Source organism: Cydia strobilella, chromosome 23, assembly GCF_947568885.1.
Source record: "Cydia strobilella chromosome 23, ilCydStro3.1, whole genome shotgun sequence".
NCBI lineage: Eukaryota > Metazoa > Arthropoda > Insecta > Lepidoptera > Tortricidae > Cydia > Cydia strobilella.
Window position 1 is genome coordinate 3,455,108 of NC_086063.1, and position 20,382 is coordinate 3,475,489.

Below are 20,382 nucleotides of genomic sequence, written 5' to 3' on the forward strand. Positions count from 1 at the left end.
TTCAAGACCGAAGTGGACCCCCCCCTCCCCCCCATAAGTGCTCCGTGGACAAAGTTTTATAAGGAGCACTAAAAACGTATTGACATTTAATATTGATCGGAAAGAGTGTATGTAGTAGTTTTGTTTAGCTTGTAGCTCCGACTACCAAACTGGCTGTCATGAAGATTTGCATAGAGATTAGTTTACAGTCCAGCGAGTGACAAAGGCTTTTTTATCCCGAAAAAGTTCACGGTTCGCTAGCGGTAAACAAAACACGTTTTCTAGCATCTATGTTTTTTGATAGAGGCGCAGATAAAAGCTGAACTACATATGTATAGTCTTTAGTTTTCAAGCTGGCCCTTACGGCTAACTCATTGTCTATATTGTAAGTAACACTTACCTGCATAAAAAAAGGTTTGGTCACTTTAACCGGTTATTGAATTACAACTCCAATTATTTTTCCAAGAAATGTAAAAATTGTTTGCGATTTCTTGTGTGATCCCTCTACGGTTACCGAGTGCCGGCGAGTCTAAAGAACCAGTCTAAAATGTGTCATCGAGATGCGTAACAAAGGCGCGGCATCGAAGAGCGCACTTACACTGGTTTATTGAGCGTTGGACTAGCCCGCGCTCAGGTGCCAATTAGAATTATACGCTAATGACTGACCCTTTTTTTTTGCAGGTAACGAAAACGAACGAGTATACCTAGTTATATCTATTACAAAAATTCAAGATGGCTACCAGTATCTGCTCTAATCTATTTCATATCATACTTCTACATCTACCCTATGCCGTATTACTTGAGCACCGTGCGTTTTTATTTCGTGTATTTATCAGTTTTTAGCAGCAAACTAGTACCTAATAATCAGGCATCGTAAACTGCAAGCGAAATCCATTGAAGTACTAGAGTTGTTACTTAGTCAAGTCAAAGTACGTCATTTCAATGGATTTCGCTCGCAGTTTACGATGCATGCTAATAATGTATAAGTATGATCAACTCGGTAAGGTAACTAGTTCACAACTTTTCGCTAATTATATATACGCGAATGTGCAAATAACAGAAAATAGTTACCGCTAACAAGTTAGAACTATATATAGACTACAATTTCGAGATCGTCGCCTTAGTAACAATTTACAACTTCGACATTCCCAACATATTTTAACTCCGGAGCGAGAGACTTCTCGCGTCCCGTCCTTGAGGGTCATTGACTCTCACGTACTGAAATACGAACTTGACAATGGCTTACGTTACACGGTTAAGTCATAAAACGAAAACAAGTTTCACGGATTTGTTACAAAGGTTGCATAATGAGTCAAACACAGACGTTCACGAGACGGCACAGTAATTACCTGTATCGATGAGCGTGGCGACACGGGCGAGGTTGGAGTTCTTGAAGATGGCGGTTCCGCTCTGTGTTCGGCCAGGACTCTATGCTCATGCTTGGTGCCGACCACAGAGTTTTTAACCTTTTCCATGCGCGCTTGGATCGCTTTTCGGGAGATGACTCTAGTTTTTTCCTCCTTCCCGCCGCCGTCAGCGAGTTTTCGCATGAGACGGGCAGTAGCAGCGACTTGGTGCTGCTGTGTGTCGGAATGAGTTCTAGCCAGCCTGGGAGCCGGTCGTACCGTAGGAGCCGTAGCTCCAGTACTGCTCCGGGTAGTTTCATTTCTATTAAAGGGTACGACGTCGTGTTCTGTGTCGGAATCAGCAGCGAGGTAACCTCCTCCACCGACAGAGGAAACACCAGTCCGGAGAAGGTTTTCGTGTTCGGCGTAGCGCACTCTCTCGTTAACGGCTACTGTTCCATTCTGAGCTCTTTCTAAGCCTCGCTCCATTTCACCGATCTGTCGTTCCAAAGTGCGTAGCACATCATCGGATGGTGGAGTGTTGGTATCGTCGGGAGGTTCAGGCGCTTGGAACGATTTAAGGTGTATGGGATGAGCTCTGTTGAACTCTAGGCGTTTAGGAGCGATGCCTGAAGAGGTTATCTCATACTGCGTCCGTGGCGGCTGGGCGGCTCGCTCCAGCATGGACAGGGACACCGGCGAAGGCGGCGGGGCTCCGTTGACGGCCGGCTCGTGGTTTTCGGGCGCCGGCGACGTTCGGGGAGCTCGAAAACTCTTCCGCATAAAGTCCTCGCGTGTTAGTTTACGCTCCATTTTAGTTTGAGATCATTTCACTAGTAATTTAAGTTTCAAGTTTACATTTATGTATTATCACAGTTTTTATCACTTTTGGCAAAACATTTTCGTACGTAATCTGTAAAAAATGGTTTGACGTGAGACAGAAGGCCATGTTATAATTACACTGAGCGGTTATCAGTGTAGTGATAACATGTCTAGTTACACCTACAAACATGACAGATAGTATCCTATGATTATCAATAACCCATCGTCTAATATGAACAGCGAGGAGCCTGATAACGCCCTGCATCGATCGTTTTCGCCTATTCCAAGTTTGACGTCAGAGTCACTTCACATCTAAAATTCAGTGATTGACGCACTGGCCTCCTATTAGCCGCGGCGGCGACGATAAAATCGATTGCACCATACCATCGACTAAACTCGGTATTGATATGGATAGTTTTTGAGATAAAATCAAACCGAATGACCCTGGTCATGCGTAATAAAGTCTAATAAAAAGAAATCAGACGAATGCCTCACAAAAAGTGAAATCATTCATGACGGGCGTAACGATTTGTAATCCGATAAGAATAGACTTCGGGAAAACAAGTGCCGCCGACCAAATTAAATCCACAGCACAAGACGAATCGGACTATAAACGAAACCTTATTCCGTCCAGAGACTCAGCTCTGTCTCTGGACGGAATAAGGTTTCGTACCAATGGGTAATAAAATTGTTAACCGTTCGTACCCAGAGACGTAAAAAATTGGAAACGTGTCTGTTTCGTTTTGAAACCACAGGATTGGTATGACGAGATATTTATCAGCGTGCTTCCCCCTTTCAGCCGTAACCTTCATAATCAGTACCTAATTAGCGACAATGACTGATTCTGTCGAGGAGATAATCTACAGATACAGACAAGATATTCGAATCACTTTATGTAGTGTCATTTCATCGAAACTCGGAGCACGTCCGCGTCGGCAATAGCAGGAGCGAGAGAGCAGCTACCAGCCCATCTGCAAAGAAAGAGATAAAACCACTATGTTATTTGAACGATTCAAAACCGTTCACCATCCCAAAACCATATGTAGCACATAAAGCTGTCGCTGCTGACACACCTTTATCTGAAAGAGACGCACAAACCGACACCATTACACTTGAATAAACACAACACAATAAGCGAGACACAAAACAATTTCAGCAAAACGTTCATACAATACGTTCATGAATAAAAAGTTTCCATGATAAGAGCGTTGATACGGTATCCAGAGATAAGTTTATCGTCGGGCGAGGTACTTAATAGTGGATAATTAAAATCTGGCGTGTATAGTATAAATAAAAAAGAATACATAGTATTGCCTTGTGGCAGCCGAGGTTGCAACAGATGGTAGGTGAAACGTGCATGACTCATCTCACGAGCACCGTGAGTCGCACAGATTCGTGTCGTACGAACAAATGGGATAACATTAAACTATAATATGTTTAAAATTGCACTCAGCAGACACATTGTTGTTGTTTAAAATAAGGTAAGTATATCAGAAGTCGTTATCGAGCGCGAGGTTACTTGTGCTTTTTAAGTTTTTACATGGACTGTTGTTTTAAAATTGCTCGAATGACCTTCGTTTTTACATTGCCACAGCACGTGTAATTCACAATCAAGAGTACTGTGTACAAGATTATTTATTGCTGAAATAATAAACAAAAGTAATTTATCTAATTGTTGAAGGCGAAGTTGTCTTTTTTGTTAATAAGCAATGACCTGTGTAACCTTCAAATACTTCATCATTATTTTATGTATTTTTATCTGTATGACTGTTATTACCGAAGCACATTTATCAAAATACGACCGAAATGGTTCAATGAATATGATCGATTCCGCAGAAACGCTTGCAGCAACTAAAATAGCCATTGCAGATCTATTTTTAACGTAAGATTGGAAACTAACTTTAATCAGTCTATTTATTTTATACGGCACAATCTGCTTCAGTGGAAATTGGACTGGAGTAAATTTTCGTATGAACTGGGCATATTCCAAGTTTTTAAAGTGCCATGAAGAATCTTGCTAAATAGAAAATATTAATGTAGAACGATTTTTATGTATTTTCGATCATTTTGTTTAATTTCAGTGTGTTAATTATTCATTCATAAATAATAGATATTGTCACATCACTCAATAACGTAATGATATTATTATGGAACGCGTTAAGCTGAAATTATTAATATTCTTATCAGCAGATCGTACTACTAAAGACATCTTGGTTTGTTGAAGATATATCATTAAATAGGGATAGAATGTCCAATCAGATAATTGAAAAACTAGAACTCGAGCGTTCCACAATCCTGTCTCACGTTACAGAGGTTGAAATAACTGTAACGCAAAGCCTAGTCTACCACAGATTTCACACATTGCAATATCAAACGTATATCAAAGTCATTAGGGACGTTAATTGCATACGGGCAGCAACAATATGAGAACCGCAAGTTTCCGCTATGGCGGAGGTGTCTGCTTGCAATCTGGTTATCTAGACATCGAACATGAATGTTTTAGGCATTTAGCCGGCATGTCTGGTTTCCCTAAATTATCGTGGCAGGCAGTTGATGTTAATATAGTAATCTTAGCACAATTGATGTATACTTAATACCTACAGTGTTCTGGCACGTCAGGGACCTTGACCAAGATGACAAGCGTAATATCGACAAACGCCAATCGAAAAGTAACGTGATCATATCCGTAATTCCGTTCCTTATTTATGTTTCGTTTGAAATTTTCTACTGACTAGACCCCCTTGTTTGCTGAGAAAATTCCTGAATTGCGAATATTTTTCCTGACACGTGAGACCATCACAGAGGCAGAGGACACCTATCCTTCTTATTGTTTATGTGTGTATGCCTGAGTAAAAAATTGTTAATTAATAATTACTAAGTTGAGTGGATCTTATTAATCATTTTTTACATTGTTTTGGTTTTAATTTAAGTAAATAAAAAAGTACTTTATAAAAAAAAAGTCTATTCATTCAAAAAAATCCTGACATTTTCGTGTTTCCGTCCGCATTCCTGACACAAGGCGAAAATTCCTGACGTCAGGAAATTTCCTGACAAATCAGTAACATAGTTAAAGTAAGTTTGTGACGCATGTTTTTAGACATAGAACATATGTTGTTATTGAAAATCCTGCCTTATAAAGACCTCCAGATAGACACAAGCTTCGCTGAGTCATATACCTAACTATAATATAGTTTGAAACACTTAATTTCGATCTTCATCAAACTAATAGAGCAGAGAACTTTTTACAAACTCTACTGAAGCGTAAACACCGTGTATTACTATTACACAAGTGCCTATTATACAACGATCAATTCCTTTTACAGCATAACCAGAGATTAATGTTGTAATATAAAGCCTACGCAAATTAGCAAGCGTTTTAAGGAGCATTTCGAGCGGCCATTTTGTTTTATGCCGCCGGGGCCTTCGCAAACCTGTTCCCGTCTCCTTTTGAGAAAAAGACGAAAAGAACGGGCATTGGTATTTTATTGAACTAAGGTCACAAAAAGAAAGCAGAAAACCAACTTTCATTGAAACTAAATCAAGTTAAAATATATATAGCTAAACTTTTGCTAATTAAATGTTGCGAGGTGGCAACACCTACCTATCCATCTAGCTACTTTTGTGAAAAATAACGATGTCATACGAGTAGGTTTACGAAATTTTAAATTGTTGTTAGAAATATAAGAAAAGTTGCAGTGCACGTAATTTCCATCGCTTTCGTAATATCAAACGTTTCACGGTGACACAATCTAACAAAAAAAAGTAAAAAACCGCTTCAGTAGCAGAATATCGTTGATCATGACTCACCGCCCCATTGTCATTTTGATTAAACATGCCAACATTTGCAGGAAGCGGCATTATTGGTCCACTTGTCTCACTCCCACGAATCTATGGCTATTGATACGTCGTTTTTACTGCCCATCTCATTAAAATAACTTGAGGTTATACTCGAAGTGTCCAAATTGAAGTGTGGTTTTCTCTACTCGCGTTTCGCAGGTATCTGTGTTGTCGGAACACTGTTCACGAAGGCAGCAATCCATCACGGACGTTACGCGACCCGGTGCGCGGTCGATGCTTCCGTAGTCTGTGGTGCAAGTTACTCCGTTCGTTTGTTCGTCATTTGCTTCTAACGCTCTCAAGTGATAGAAATAAATAGGCGATTTTCTTATTTAGTTTTACGCGATAGCTCCACTGGTTCCGCAATTATTTTTAGCTGTAGCATGTAATCATAGGTAACGAAACATTGTCAAAAATGTATCATGTATAAAATTACGATAAAAACGTGAACTAATTAAAAAAATTACGAAGGTGGAACTAAATAAAATTTGAAGCATAGTATGCAGGGAAATACGATTCATTTAATAACTTTACCAAACGTATGTTTAACTGGAAATACACCAATAATAGAAAATGACACATTTTCAAAACTGTATTACAACGTGATTGCATTCAGCCAGTTATACTGCAATCAGTAGGTAGTGTGAAACTCAAAATTAGATAGCGGTATAGATAGACTATTCGAATTTCGATGTTCACGGCACGGTAGCCTCGTGAATCTGACCCGCAGGTCGTTCATTAATCGGACCACCATTGGAGCCTGCGCTCGCGCCGCTGTGCGTGACTCACGATCATCGAACCGAGAGCCGCATCCGTCTCTTTCCCACCCAGCATACAGGTATCACTATCTCGCTCCTACTGCGACACCGCCGATACGATTAAATGAAAAAAAATCGCACGTTTTTAAAGTGTAAGTTATTCAATTGTTAAAACCGGTTAATAAAGTTATAAACGTGTTGAGCTTTTGATAAGATCTTTGCACAAACACTATTGCTAACGCATCCATCATCTGTAGACAAGTATGTATGCAATAAACTTGTATTACTTGTTGTGGTTATTATAAATAACGTGATTAAACAAGTGGAGATCGTATCTAATTTTGTGTGGCATGTTTAAAGCATTGACAACATAACTGGACATTTTAAAGGTGTACTCGAGTCTTATTTGGCTGTCGTCTGTGGAACAGAATTACACGACTCTTATTTAGCTATTGGCTGTATAGCGAAATGAAGAGCATCCCACCTAATTAACAATACAACTAGGCCGAAATAGCACTGGAGAGCTCTCCCTGTTCAAAAACAATTTGTGCTCGACCGTGAGCTCATCCCAAGTTTAATTTAGGCTTGACTTTGAAACTTAACCCCTCTATTTCAGCAATTTTAGCAGATCGACAAGTACAGTCGCTTCGTACCATTGTTACCTTTCATCAGCATACGGCTTCTACAGATTTTGCAACAAATGGCATGCGATTTTAGATAATTGCTGGCTAAGTAGGAGCAACGAATTCAATCGATCGCTCACATGCTTGCAATGTTGCAAATCGCATGCGATTATCGGTCTCTTGGAGAGGCCAATACGGCCAATGTACAATGTCAAGTGACAATTACATTTATTTCCTCTGTGTGAAACAGGGACCCAGTTTAGTTTGTCTGTGGTCGGAAAGCTTCGTGAATGAGAGCACAGGAAGCACACAACTCGGCATCCTCTCATTACGAGTGTTTAGCCCGCATTGTCAACAAGGTCTGCTATTGCTACAACCTACCAAGCCTCACTCTAGCCAACCAGAGTAATTGAAACCTCGAGATGGTTTACAGCTTTATGTGATACAAGACTCCTTTAAAATGGTTAGGTTGTTTAGTAGGCGATGGGAGTAATACCTGGACTGACCCGGTACCTAATTGCCCCGACGGACAAAATTACGCATAATAATTTTGTTACTTTCAATTGTAGTTTTAATAGCCTTTCGTTGACCCCGAAAGTTTAACTGTGAAAGGTTTTTAATAGGCTATTAAATTGAGGTTTAATAATAAACCACATATATGAGACAACAACCGCTAAAAGACATTGTCTGCCGATATATTCAGAAACTAACTTATCGTAAATGCTACGGCAATTATTTAACTAGCATAAAATATTATAATATTGTTCATAATTGGTACCTATATCAGATAACTTTTTATTATACGCTATTAACTATAAACTAAGACTAGGCAGAGATAATTTTGACTGACCATACTGTTTCACTAAACCGCTTTCCAAAGTTTTAAGTGCGTATATGATTTTGACATTTGGCTAAGGTAGAACATTACTCCAAAAGCACTGCATTATCTAAAGAGCAAAACATCGTGTCATCTCCAGATATTGATTCCAAACGAGCATGTACTCAGTATAATTGGAATATCCTCGTTCGTTGATTGAAAGTGTGAAAGTACAACGTTGAGTAAACATTACAAAACATGTTTATATTGCACCTTATTGCAACGTAACAAGGCGAAAAACACGTCACAAGGGTTCGGTTAACGATTTTGTTCATGATACAGCACAAAGCACCCTTCGCTAATCATATAAAAGGCTTTCGAGGGCTTTTCACAACGAGTGCAATTAAAAGGTGTAGGTAAGCATTTATAGATTAAATAAGGGAATGTGTAAAATATTCCTTTGTGTGCGGGATAATGTAAAGAATATAGATTATGTATTTTGAACCTCTTCTAAAGCTGGCTTCACTGTTCTTTAGACATTAATATAAAATTCGATAGAGATTATGTTTAAGCCGCATCATAAGCTTCCTCGCGTTGTCCCGGGGAGCCTGGGTTCCGCTTGGCAACTAATCCCAAGAATTGGCGTAGGCACCAGTTTTAACGATAGCGACTGCCGTCTGACCTTCCAACCCAGACGGTAAACTAAGCTTTATTGGGATTAGTCCGGTTTACTCACAATGTTTACCTTCACCGAAAAGCGCCTTGCAAATATTAAACCGCATATGCTTTTTTTTATCCTTCATGTTTTGTGCGCAGTTCAAACTAAAAAAGAAGACTGAATCCAATCAGGTTTGCGCAAGCCATTTTTATAAATGACTGTAACTAATACATGCTTTTAATCCGTATAAGGACTGACGAACTTTCTCGCTTTTAAAAAATTACAAATCTATAACGGAGCTAAAGTATAGCACTATAACCAGTTTGTCAGTAAACAGGCGGGTTTTGGAGAAAAGAAAGAAACAGATTGTCGGATGGAACCAGTCGTTATGACGTAAGCGATGTGGGACGGCGAGGAGAAAGTTTCACATTGTCTAGTTTAGACGCATCAAAATATTGTTCTGTGCGGGATTCTCATACTCCATTTGCTACGCTGCCTAATCTAAACTTTGCGTGTTTATGAAATTCTGAAATAGTTGTAATGTTTTCAATAATTGAGTCTAATGAAACTTTCAATCGGTTAGACAGACAGTTTTAAGTAGTTATCATTTTGATTAAGTATAAATTACATTACGTTATATTAAAAAAAGCACTGCGTGCATTTAAAACGAATTCATTTTTCAATTTTACCGAAACGGACATATGCGATATTACCAACTTTCGGTATTGTCAGAATCATTCCGACGGAAATGAATTGAGAGAGAAAAATCTATTCAATAATTAAACCTCCCTTTTCAGCCAGGCTCAATTAAAAGGCATATCTGAATGAAATTTTCCGGATTTTTCTCTCAGTAAAAAGTAAGGGAACGATGGAACGAGTAATTATTCAAACATCAGATGTTCTTAGGGGTAATATCCGTCATCCTAAATTATTCCTAATCTCACGTCTGAGCTGAGAATGATTAATCATTTCTTTCCTAATTGCTTTACGGAATGCATAATCAATTTATTTCAAAATGTTCTTATTGAGAAGAATAAAATCTTATTGTAATTCGCTACCTAGGATTGATATAGCACCATGTGATGTAGAGGAATTTCTAAAAGTAGATGGACTGTGTTTAAGACTATATATGACATCAGTTAGATGTCATTCTGATATCAGTGTATAGGTATTCGAATTCGGCTGGAAGTAACGGGCGTCACAGAGGCATAGAAAAAAATATATTGAGTCTAAATCTCTACTAAAATACGTACATCAAATGACGATAGAGTACTAACGCCCTCATAACGAGAGTTAATTTCAAAGTCAGTGTCGTGTGTTAGCAATTAAAATGGTTAGTGAGTAGATGCCGTAACGAAATCTTTAACCGATGAATCATCACGTATGTAGCATGTGTAAAATCCGTGGAAGACTTTATTATGGGTATGATATTCTAATTGACTCGCCAGTTGATGTTCACTTAACTCTATCGCTTTACGACCGGCCTATTATCTAGATTATGTCTTAATGCCTATCTAGTGTACTGAGGCGTGTCGTAAATAACGAGTCATGTATCGTATGTCATGAACATGAATGTCATGAACAAGATTATTTGGCAGTTGTTAATGTTGACAAAAATGTAATCAAAGAATAACAAGGGGCCCAGAAGTTTTCCTTGAGGTACGCCAAGCGCAATGGTTATTGCTGAGTAAATACCAATGATTGTCTTCTGCTGTATTTTCACTGAAACATTCAGATTACAAAACGATTTTTGATATGAACGGTTTCATTTTATAATAATTAAGACGAGTATAGCGAAGTCATTTATTTTGAAAAAATCATTAAAGAATTCACTAAATTTCTGCCCAAAACAGACGCCTCTGCATCCATGGGCGTAAAAGTAAAAAGTGCAATTACAACTTTTTCGATTCCACGAAAATGTCACTTTCGTTCTCTCTTAATTTCTAATTGAAAGTGTACAGAGATTACTTTCAACTGCGCCGTAACAAGTTTACTAATGAAATAAAAAGGCAGAAATGGACAAATCTAGTATTTGTCCGGTGAAAAAGAAAGCTAGACCGAGCTAGCCGGTTGTGATCTAGATCTGTCTACTAACAATGTCGCTGCAGGTAATTGTGTAAACAGGTTTCGCGTGTATGTAATAGATCAATATGTTCGGATATCATCAGAACATCTGTAAACATCGATGTTAGATGTGACACATGGGGATAATAAAGCTGTTTTACCCGATAGTTTCATGTTTGATATAACACAACACGAATCACAACTTCATTGCAGAACAATTATATTAGATCTATTACTAGGAAATATCTCATGACATTTTTGTTACTTAAATCGCTAAGTAGTTAAGTACCAGATACTTTAGCGACTACTGTTTTGATGTTGAAATGAAAAATGAAAAATTGGTAGGCACAGAAATGGAAACGATGACCGATAAGACATAGTTAGAACTGAACCCAAGTTGTGTCAATAAGGCTGGGCTGATTAAACAAATGAACATAGTTCAAGCACAGAGTGTACAACTAAAATCAGTCGCTGTATACGTTTTATGACATATTTAATTTGGCCCGGTTTTTTGCCTTCTCCTCTAGATAGATTAGTTCTTCCATTGGTTTCGATCTTATTCCATGTGTATGTTGCTGTAAACTATATTCTGGCTTTAGTCCGTCTTCAGATCGAGCTTGTCTGGTTCATCTTCGTTCCCGTTTCTGCGTTACCATCGAGAGCTCGCAACAGTAATTGGGTTACCACGTGTATTTTCGCACAGCGCGTCGCTACGTCTGTGTCGGTCAGCGCAACGGTACACCGTAACGGTACAGCTATCAGATTAATTGTGCCGAAATTTGGAACGTCTCGATAGCATTGGATGTCGGAATGTCGATTAATTCTGGTTGAAAATTATGCTTCTAATTGTTAGTATCGTGCCTAAAATATCTATATAACAACTTTTATTTTGTAGTATATTTTTTTGCTCTGCAACTTCAATGATTGCGCATAGTAGATTTGAACTCAAGACAAATGACTAAGGCAACTCTATTCAGCATATAAAATGCAAGGAATTTCATCCTTGCATATGCAATAACATGTAAAACATGTCGTAAACCTAATGACCATATCAGTCTCGTAATAACGTTATTTACATCGATAATCTAGCCAGCAACGAACACATGCTAATAACAAATTAAAATGTACACGCACGATTGTTTGCGGCAACCGCAACCTGCAATGCTAACATTACTAGATCAGAACAGGTTACGTTCAAACTGTGCCATGTCGCCCACAGGGGCTCTAAATTTGCTAAATGTGGGCGGTTCCAGTGAAGGCACGTCTAGATTGTAGCCAGTGGGTGCTTGAACAGTTAGAGCAGAAACGATTACGGCGACCTATGAGAGTAAAGACGAGTCTCGCTTTTCAATGTTTTACTGAACCGATGAGCTCCCCGAGTATTATTTGAAGCCACACACACACATGTTTACATTAAGTATTTTAGTGGACCCTTAGTTGCAAAAGGCGCAGTTTGATTTTATAGTTCAATACTTAGTTATCAAATAGTTATCGTATCTCTGTCTAGAGCCATAAAGACATAGTACATAGTACAATCTTTTAGTCACGTGTCGCGTCTCACAAATGGACAGTAGAATAACGTATTGTTAAAACATCGTACTCGTATCATTAATAGTGTATGGCTTAAAGCGATAACTTATTCAATGGACACTTAAAATGGCTAGGTATAATGGTTCACTGCATCCATAAAAACCTTTTCTAACAACTAGCAACAAAATGGTATTCCGAGTCAAAATGAAACTATGACAAAGTGGATTTGACAATGCATGTTGGAGACCTAGTGGGGTTTCATTTTGGACTAATATCTGCATAATATTTTCAATTGAAATATGTTCTCATCATACCGCGAACATACCAGGGTCCATGTGAAACCCACTATGTATGTACCACCAAATGTAAACCATGGATGCAATAAATAAATTATGAATTATGAATTTCTAGTTGCGCAAGGAGATAAAGACGAACAATGGTGAAATTTCGTACGAAGAATACAGTAAAGTTTTCACGGGGTAGATGGTGTGGTTGTGGTTTGAGGTGAACCGGTAACCCTAAAGGAAACAATTCATTATACTGTGCCACTGTAAAGAAAGCAAGGACCTACCGCAGACATCCAAAAATCGAAAATCGTTATATACCCCTCTATCGCTTAAATATGCTAAAGCGACATAGGTGCAGACAACGATTTTCGATTTTTCGATGTTGACAGCAGACCCTCAGATAAGTGTATTAGGTCCGTCACTTTGGCACAAAAAGTTATACTCTTATATTAAAAGAAAATACAAAGGGCCACCCTACACTAGCGTCTCCCGAGCGTCGGCGTCTACTCAACTCTATGCCTGCTGCTCGACGCAACGTTGGCGCAACTGCTCACTGACGCCAATTTCCATAGCGCTGACAAGACGCCAACGCTCAAAAGACGCTAGTGAGGGGTCTCTCTTAAGTCTCTTAACGCTTAATTTAAGTCTTAAATTAAGCGCTACCTTATTTTAAAGCTACCAAAAGTTATCAGCTTAAAACCCCTATAAACTTAAGAAACCCGCCCATTGTCTTTGCAGAGGTTATACCCGACTATCTCAATAGGGAAATCACAAGTACTGTGGCATGTTAGTGAATGCTCCAGGTAAAGAATTAGAGAGGTCATTTTATAACAATAGAAACAATAGTTTCAACATTTCTACTTGTAACAGTGCAGGTAGATACGGACTATTTATCACTGAAAGTTAATGAGGAATTGTTTAATGATATTTTGCCTTTATAATGGTTGAGGATAACATCCTATAGTAATTGTTCTTGAAAAGCATGAAATTTATAACAAACTGCACTTGTTATCTTCACAAACACCGTACACACATTTTGTTAAACCTGCACAATAAACAATAAGTACTACACCTATTTTCACTTTTCACTAAAAGTTCTGCGTTTTTAACATCTTTGCAATTACATTAAAATAACAGTTGTATCCAATAATCATATAATTATATATACTTTATGCATGAAAAACTACAATATGCGAAATGTTGTAATTTGTAATTTAGTATAATTTTGAGTAGTTTTAGGATACTTTTTTTTAATAATTTTAGGATAGTTTTTGCTCCTTATATTTCTTTCTTGCTGTGCATGCTTGCTTTGGATGGCATTATTATGCAATACCTACCACTCATGTACTCTTTGTAACTATGTTGAATGTTGTCTGTTTAGTGTGCCTTTTAAATAAAATAAAAAAAAATAAAAAATCTACGAAATATCCATTTTCATAGCAAATATTTTCGACATTCATTTAACGAGTCTCTACATGGTGCGTAATACCTCCGATAACTTTCAACGGTATCACGGTTCATGAGAAACAGCCTGCTGACAGACAGACAGACGGACAGTGGAGTCTTAGTAATAGGGTCCCACTTTTACCCTCTGAGTACGGAACCCCAACAAACGATTCTCAAGGGCTTGTTAGACTTGACAAGCGTTTATGAATAATGCCATAATTCGTCAACATGAAGGTGAAATATTGCCAATGCGGTATGTGAATACAACATCAAGGCTCAGTTGGTAAAGTTAACAACCTTTAGCCGGCCCAGACACGTTTAAAGTACTATGTTTACTAGAGCTATCAAGGGAAACGGTCACGCAGGGTACAAATAGGTATTTGTCTTCCGCACTTTGTCCCGGTTACCGTTTTGGGACGTATCCAAACTCAGCCGATCAATGTTCGGTTATGATAATCTGAACCTTATAGATGACACGCTTCGGAATGACAATGGCTGTTTTCCGTCATATGGTTCGCGAATGATTTTCTAGTTGCCCTTGATTGTGATATGTATATTCGACAAATTTATATTGATATTTGTATTTGTTATTTCTATTATTAGAGCAGCATTTCTTGTTATATTCATACGCACTTTAGAGTTGTAACTTACACAAGAACTGCTGGTATCATTTCATGTGATCATTTCAGAGTACTAGCATGGCAATGTTGGTTGCGTTTTACTAATTTATTCCGTAAATAAGACGACTGTCTCATTCTGATCGTGAACATGATATATGTCTTTATCCACATCGATAATTACAAACGTAGCCATCCATACTAGAAAATTGGGTACAGAAAATGGAATATGAATGAATTTTAAAGTTATCCGAATTATGTGCTGTAAGCTCGCAATGAACAATATTCTGGGTAAGTGCATCGATAGCGTCGTTATCTCTTATCGCTATCAGATAAGACGGTGAATGCGCACTTGTTTACCTTCGCTATTGTACTAACAGCTCTGACCTTTAGTGTAGCTTATGTATTAACAATAAGGCTTACAATTTGTCAGTTAAGTGTGGACGATGGTACGGGCATGGCCTGCGGGCTAGGTGTTACTCACCATCATATAATAGTGAATAAACTGTTCACTTGCTTGACTATCATCCGCCACGCGGTGAGGTAATTCCATGCGGTGAGAGGTGAACCGAGTCCATTCTGTATGAAATATATACTAAATTGCTTATTATATTCGAACCTCCACTCTATCCGCCCACTGATATATAGGATTACCTACAGGACGGCTAGGCGTCCAGTTGGTCGACACAATTAAGTATGCTCTTTTGATTGCAAAATCTCCCATCCTTTCAAGGTGGCCAAGCCAGCAGAGGCGATCTGCTTTGTGAATTATGAATCACTTACCATAGTATGGCGTCAACTAGATTTTACCATGACCCTAAGAAGGTCGACAATTTAATTGCCATTTAGTCATATATCATACAGGTAATATTGTATAGGCGATAAGCCTTTCTCATTGTATACAATACAACATTTAAGTAAGGTCTTTTACATTTGTGACGGAGATTAATTCGGACGACAAATTTTTTTTTAACTTTACGTATTCGTAATAGATTCTCAATATTAAAACCGAAACGCTGTTATAAAAACATTAAAAACAGCAGACGCTGTTTACAGCAGAATTATTTACTCAGGTGAAGTGAAAAAGAAAAATAAATTGCAGAACTGTAAGGTAAGTAAACACATTCGAAATACGATTTTAAATGCAGCACTTTATCTACATCAAAGTAAAATGTATGTATTTACCGCCTAATGATTCATTTTACTGTAGTAATGAAATCGGGGTTTTCTTGCTTTGACTCACACGACAGAATTATCCACTTTTTTGTTTCTCAAAACATCATATGGGTGCCAAAGATTATCACATTATTTTATGAATAACCAAAATATTCTTACATTATGCAGGTATAAGGGATACTTTAGTAAGTATTACGTGTCAAATTGTAAGACTACATTGTACGGCAAGCTTTAAAAAATTTACGACTTAAAACATTAAAAATATCTGTGCATTGGTGCAACAGTCTCTATTACGTACCCCTAAGGTGCGATTATTGAACGTACAGACAACTGCAGATTCATTCATTCAATTTAAGAGCTTGGCCCTTGTCGGCGCATCGTGATGAAATTGTCTCCACCTTGGTCGATCCGAAGCCAGCCATTTAGTGTCCTGGTACGACACGGCCGGCCCCTACATGCTCCTTTACTTGGCTCATATAACTTTTTCTTGGTCTAGCTGCAGATACTCCTGTTCATTCAAACTTCCATACAGGGCTCAGACGTCTCTGACACAAATCTAGAGCAGTCTGAGCCGTATCACTTAGCGGCAATAGATGTGGAGTAATTATATGAAGGCGGCCATTAGCAATTCCATCCACGTACTGTACACAGAAGCACGCGACAAACAAAGGCACCGGTCGCTCTTGTACCAGTTTGTCTGCCAACAAACGCCATTCTGATCACTAGAACCAGTTAACGTTTGAGCTAGATGTCTGTAACAACTGTGCTTGATTGGAGATCTTGGTTAAAATTAGATGTGGAATAAAACGGCCTTAGAAAACTCTTGTATATACGTAGATCATACACGAATCTATGTTTACCTCAAAATAGGTGGCAAATACAAATACTACGTAGCTGGAGGAAGGAAATAGATGGAAACTATATTTATCCAGATTCATTGCACGCTATCGATGCATATTGACATTTAATCATCTCTGAATCGGATAAAGGAATAACAGATTCTCGAAACTGAATGTATTATACGTACCGTAATGAAAAATCTTTAATTGACCGTTCTAATCATTTCGCTCCACCTGCCGGTAAAATACGGCGTTATTATACGAAAATATTTCAATATATTTTCTGATCAGCAACGAAAAATTACCTAACGATCAATCCCGTGCATCCATTTTCATTGCTCTAGACTTCATTATTGGCTGGTAATGTACAAACCGCAGGTCGACAACACACCCGCATACTTCGTAAATGGCCAAAAACTAATTAGGTACTTGTACGTACGTAGATTTTCTTGTAATAAGCTGTCTGCGGTAGGGCGTGCCTCCAATTACGCTGCTTTTGGAGTTCTCTGATAACAAAGCTTGAGACTTTGTAAGCATTTCGAATGCCACAGTAGGAGTGGAATTGTAATTAGTATTGCGAGTCGTCTTCTGCGAAACCCTTAGTTAACTATAACAAGTCTTATGAATTTCTCGATGTGGTTAGTGGTTAATATACCTGGTCTGGTTGTATACGATAACACCACAACAGTTACCTGTCTCGTCAGCGCCAAAAAGCTCGATGAGATTGTCGCGAGGCGGGAGAGAATAAGTCACATTTTGACATAGGACAAGAGACAGTATCAGTCTTTGTCATTATCGTTGTGGCTTTATCATGTCTCTTTGGCACTTAGGTAGACAATCATGTCACAACCAGACCATCTTCTGGGTGATTATTTTAGTGTTTGTGCCAAATCATTTTCGTGAACACATTTTTTTAACCATGGTAGTACGTTTTGATAGCTTTTTCAAATATCTGACGGATATACAGAAACCTGCATTCAGACTCACTTTAGCTAGGTTTATCGGCAAATATTAAATAATTAACACGGCTAGTTGACCATGTTAAGGTTACCCGACAACCTCAGGCGAGGACGACGGCACGTAAAGGCGTACATTTAATTACCCATTATATTTAATCTCAATAAGGTAGTGTATACAACTTAATTTGCAGTTAACGCCGAAAATACATTTTTAAAAGCTTTGATCGGCCGGACTCGTCAAGAGATCAAAACTACAAGTCCCGCAATAGACCATCATTCGTATCAGTCTATTGAAGAACTAGTAGTAGTAGTAGTAAATCACTTTATTGTACAAAACAAAAATTGTTAACATGAAATTCATATAAATTTAGGTACAAAGGCGAGCTTATCCCTATAAGGGATTTCTTCCAGCTAACCTTAGAGTAAATGAGTGGAAAATTCGAATGAATGAGTGGAGAACTGTATTATGTAGTACAGTAAATCGTACGAAGAACGTTTTGATTAATTTAATTTAGCTTTGAACGATGCGTGTTTATAATTGCTAATTATCTACCAAATCGTGATATCTATAATTATATCTGCCGATAATATTTTATAGTCAGACACGTTTGAAATCTTGATAAGAAACGAAAATGTGCAAATGAAGGTTATTTTCAATATACATTATTAATATTAAATAAGAAGCTGCTAACTGAAAAGTGACTCACCAGGTGCATTTTTTAGTGTATGATGCTCTATATTCTCATTCAAAAACTTTACTCAATATTAGATGCTACGAAGTCTTAAAAATACTTATCAACCATGTACTGCCATAGGTACACACATCACCTATGAACAAATAAGCTAATATTAATTTTAATGTATTGACAAAGAGCAAAGCAATAGGAGACAATAACAGTTTGTTTTGCTTAAAACTTACAAATGATCCGTTTTATTACAAACGATCACCGCCGCCTTAACAACAGCAGGTGACATCACCTGTCCTTATCGTTATCAGTTATCGGCTCTTTCACGCTCGCCGCGCGCGATACGACACTTCCATTTTGACACGATATGTGTTGAAATGATACGAAAACATAATCACGACATTTCTATAAATATTGGAATGTAGATGTTAAAAAGGGGTGTGAGGGGTCCAAATTCCATCTTACGGACCCCAAGCCAACCTCCCCTGCTCGTGGTCACCCTGCTGAATAACGAACGAGGCTCTGGCGACCCACCAACCCGCACTGGACCAGCGTGGTGGGCTAACGGTCCAAATCCCCCTTATGATGTACAACTCCCCGTCACGGCCCCGAGTGCCCGGCAAAAGGGGTGCTAAGAATCCCCGGGCGGAGATTTCCCACAAAACTAATTTACCAACCCATGCAGGAAAAACGGACTCCGAGACGCTTCATGTTTTAACCTACAACGTCCGCACTTTGATGAAGGAGGACCGCCTCATTGAATTGGAACACGCCTTGAAAGAGATTAAGTGGGACGTTGTAGGGCTATCAGAGGTTCGACGAAAGGGCGAACAAACCGTGGAACGTGAAGACAATGTATTCTACCACTTCGGAACAGCCGGCGGACTGTACGGGGTAGGTTTTCTCGTCAAAAAGAAGTGGAAGGATAACATTGTCGAGTTCTTGGGCTATTCCGATAGGGTGGCTGTGTTGAAATTAAGCATATCTGAAAGTCACACCTTAACACTTATTCAGACATACGCTCCAACATCTTCGCACAGCGATGATGAGGTAGAAGAATATTATGATCTCTTGAACAAAGCTTGCGATGAGAACCGAGGAACACGGACCGTGATCCTCGGTGATTTCAACGCTAAAGTCGGAGTAAGGACCGAATTGGATAATGCTGACATACTTGGACCACATGGCCTTGGCAGCAGAAACGATCGCGGCGCTCGCCTTATTCAATTCGCCTTTGGACAAAGCATGAGTATCAGTAATACCTTCTTTCCTAAAAGACCACAGCGACGTTGGACCTGGGTCTCGCCAAATGGGCTCATCAAAAACGAAATAGACCATGTCCTCACATCTAATAAATTTCTAATAAAGGATGTATCAACTATAAACAAGATCAAATTTAGTTCCGACCATAGACCACTGCGAGCCAAGATTCAATTCAATATAAAACTTCATCGCAAACAGCTTTTTATTAAAAAGATAAAACGCTTAAATAAAGACACACTGCTATCAAATCACGATCTCTTTAACTTAGAATTAAAAAACAGTTTTGATATACTCGACAAAGGCAACTTAGATAAAGATGCACAAAATCAATACAATACCATCATAACCAGTATAAAAACTGCCAGCAGTAAAATAAAACAAAGTAGAAAGAACAATAACAAACTCACTAAAGACACAGTAAAGTTAATTGAGGACCGGGAAAATACTAAACATGACAGAAAACAATACAACATTTTAGACAGACTAGTGAAAAGAAGCATAAGACGAGATATACGAAATTTTAACACGAGACTTGTCGAAATAGCCTTAAAAACCCATACATCTCTCCGAACGGCAAAAGAAGGTATAAATAAAGAAAGACCGTGGATTACAAGCCTTCGAAACGAAAATGGGAAAAAATGTAGTAGCAGGGACCAAATCACAGAAATTGCTACA

At 38.5% G+C, this 20,382-nt stretch overlaps 1 protein-coding gene across 12 annotated transcripts in view; it reads right to left on the reverse strand.

The window, feature by feature from the left end:
- Positions 1-20,382, reverse strand: part of LOC134751773 (MAP/microtubule affinity-regulating kinase 3-like) — a 235,325-nt gene that overhangs the window by 102,522 nt on the left and 112,421 nt on the right. For 7 of the 12 annotated variants that reach the window (XM_063687244.1, XM_063687245.1, XM_063687243.1 and 4 more), the window contains exon 2: positions 1,329-2,238. The exons of the other annotated variants lie outside the window; for them this stretch is intronic. In XM_063687244.1, the coding sequence (XP_063543314.1) occupies positions 1,329-2,138 (810 nt within the window). In that variant the 5' untranslated portion in view covers positions 2,139-2,238. The remainder of the gene's footprint in view (positions 1-1,328; positions 2,239-20,382) is intronic. 12 annotated transcript variants of the gene reach the window in all.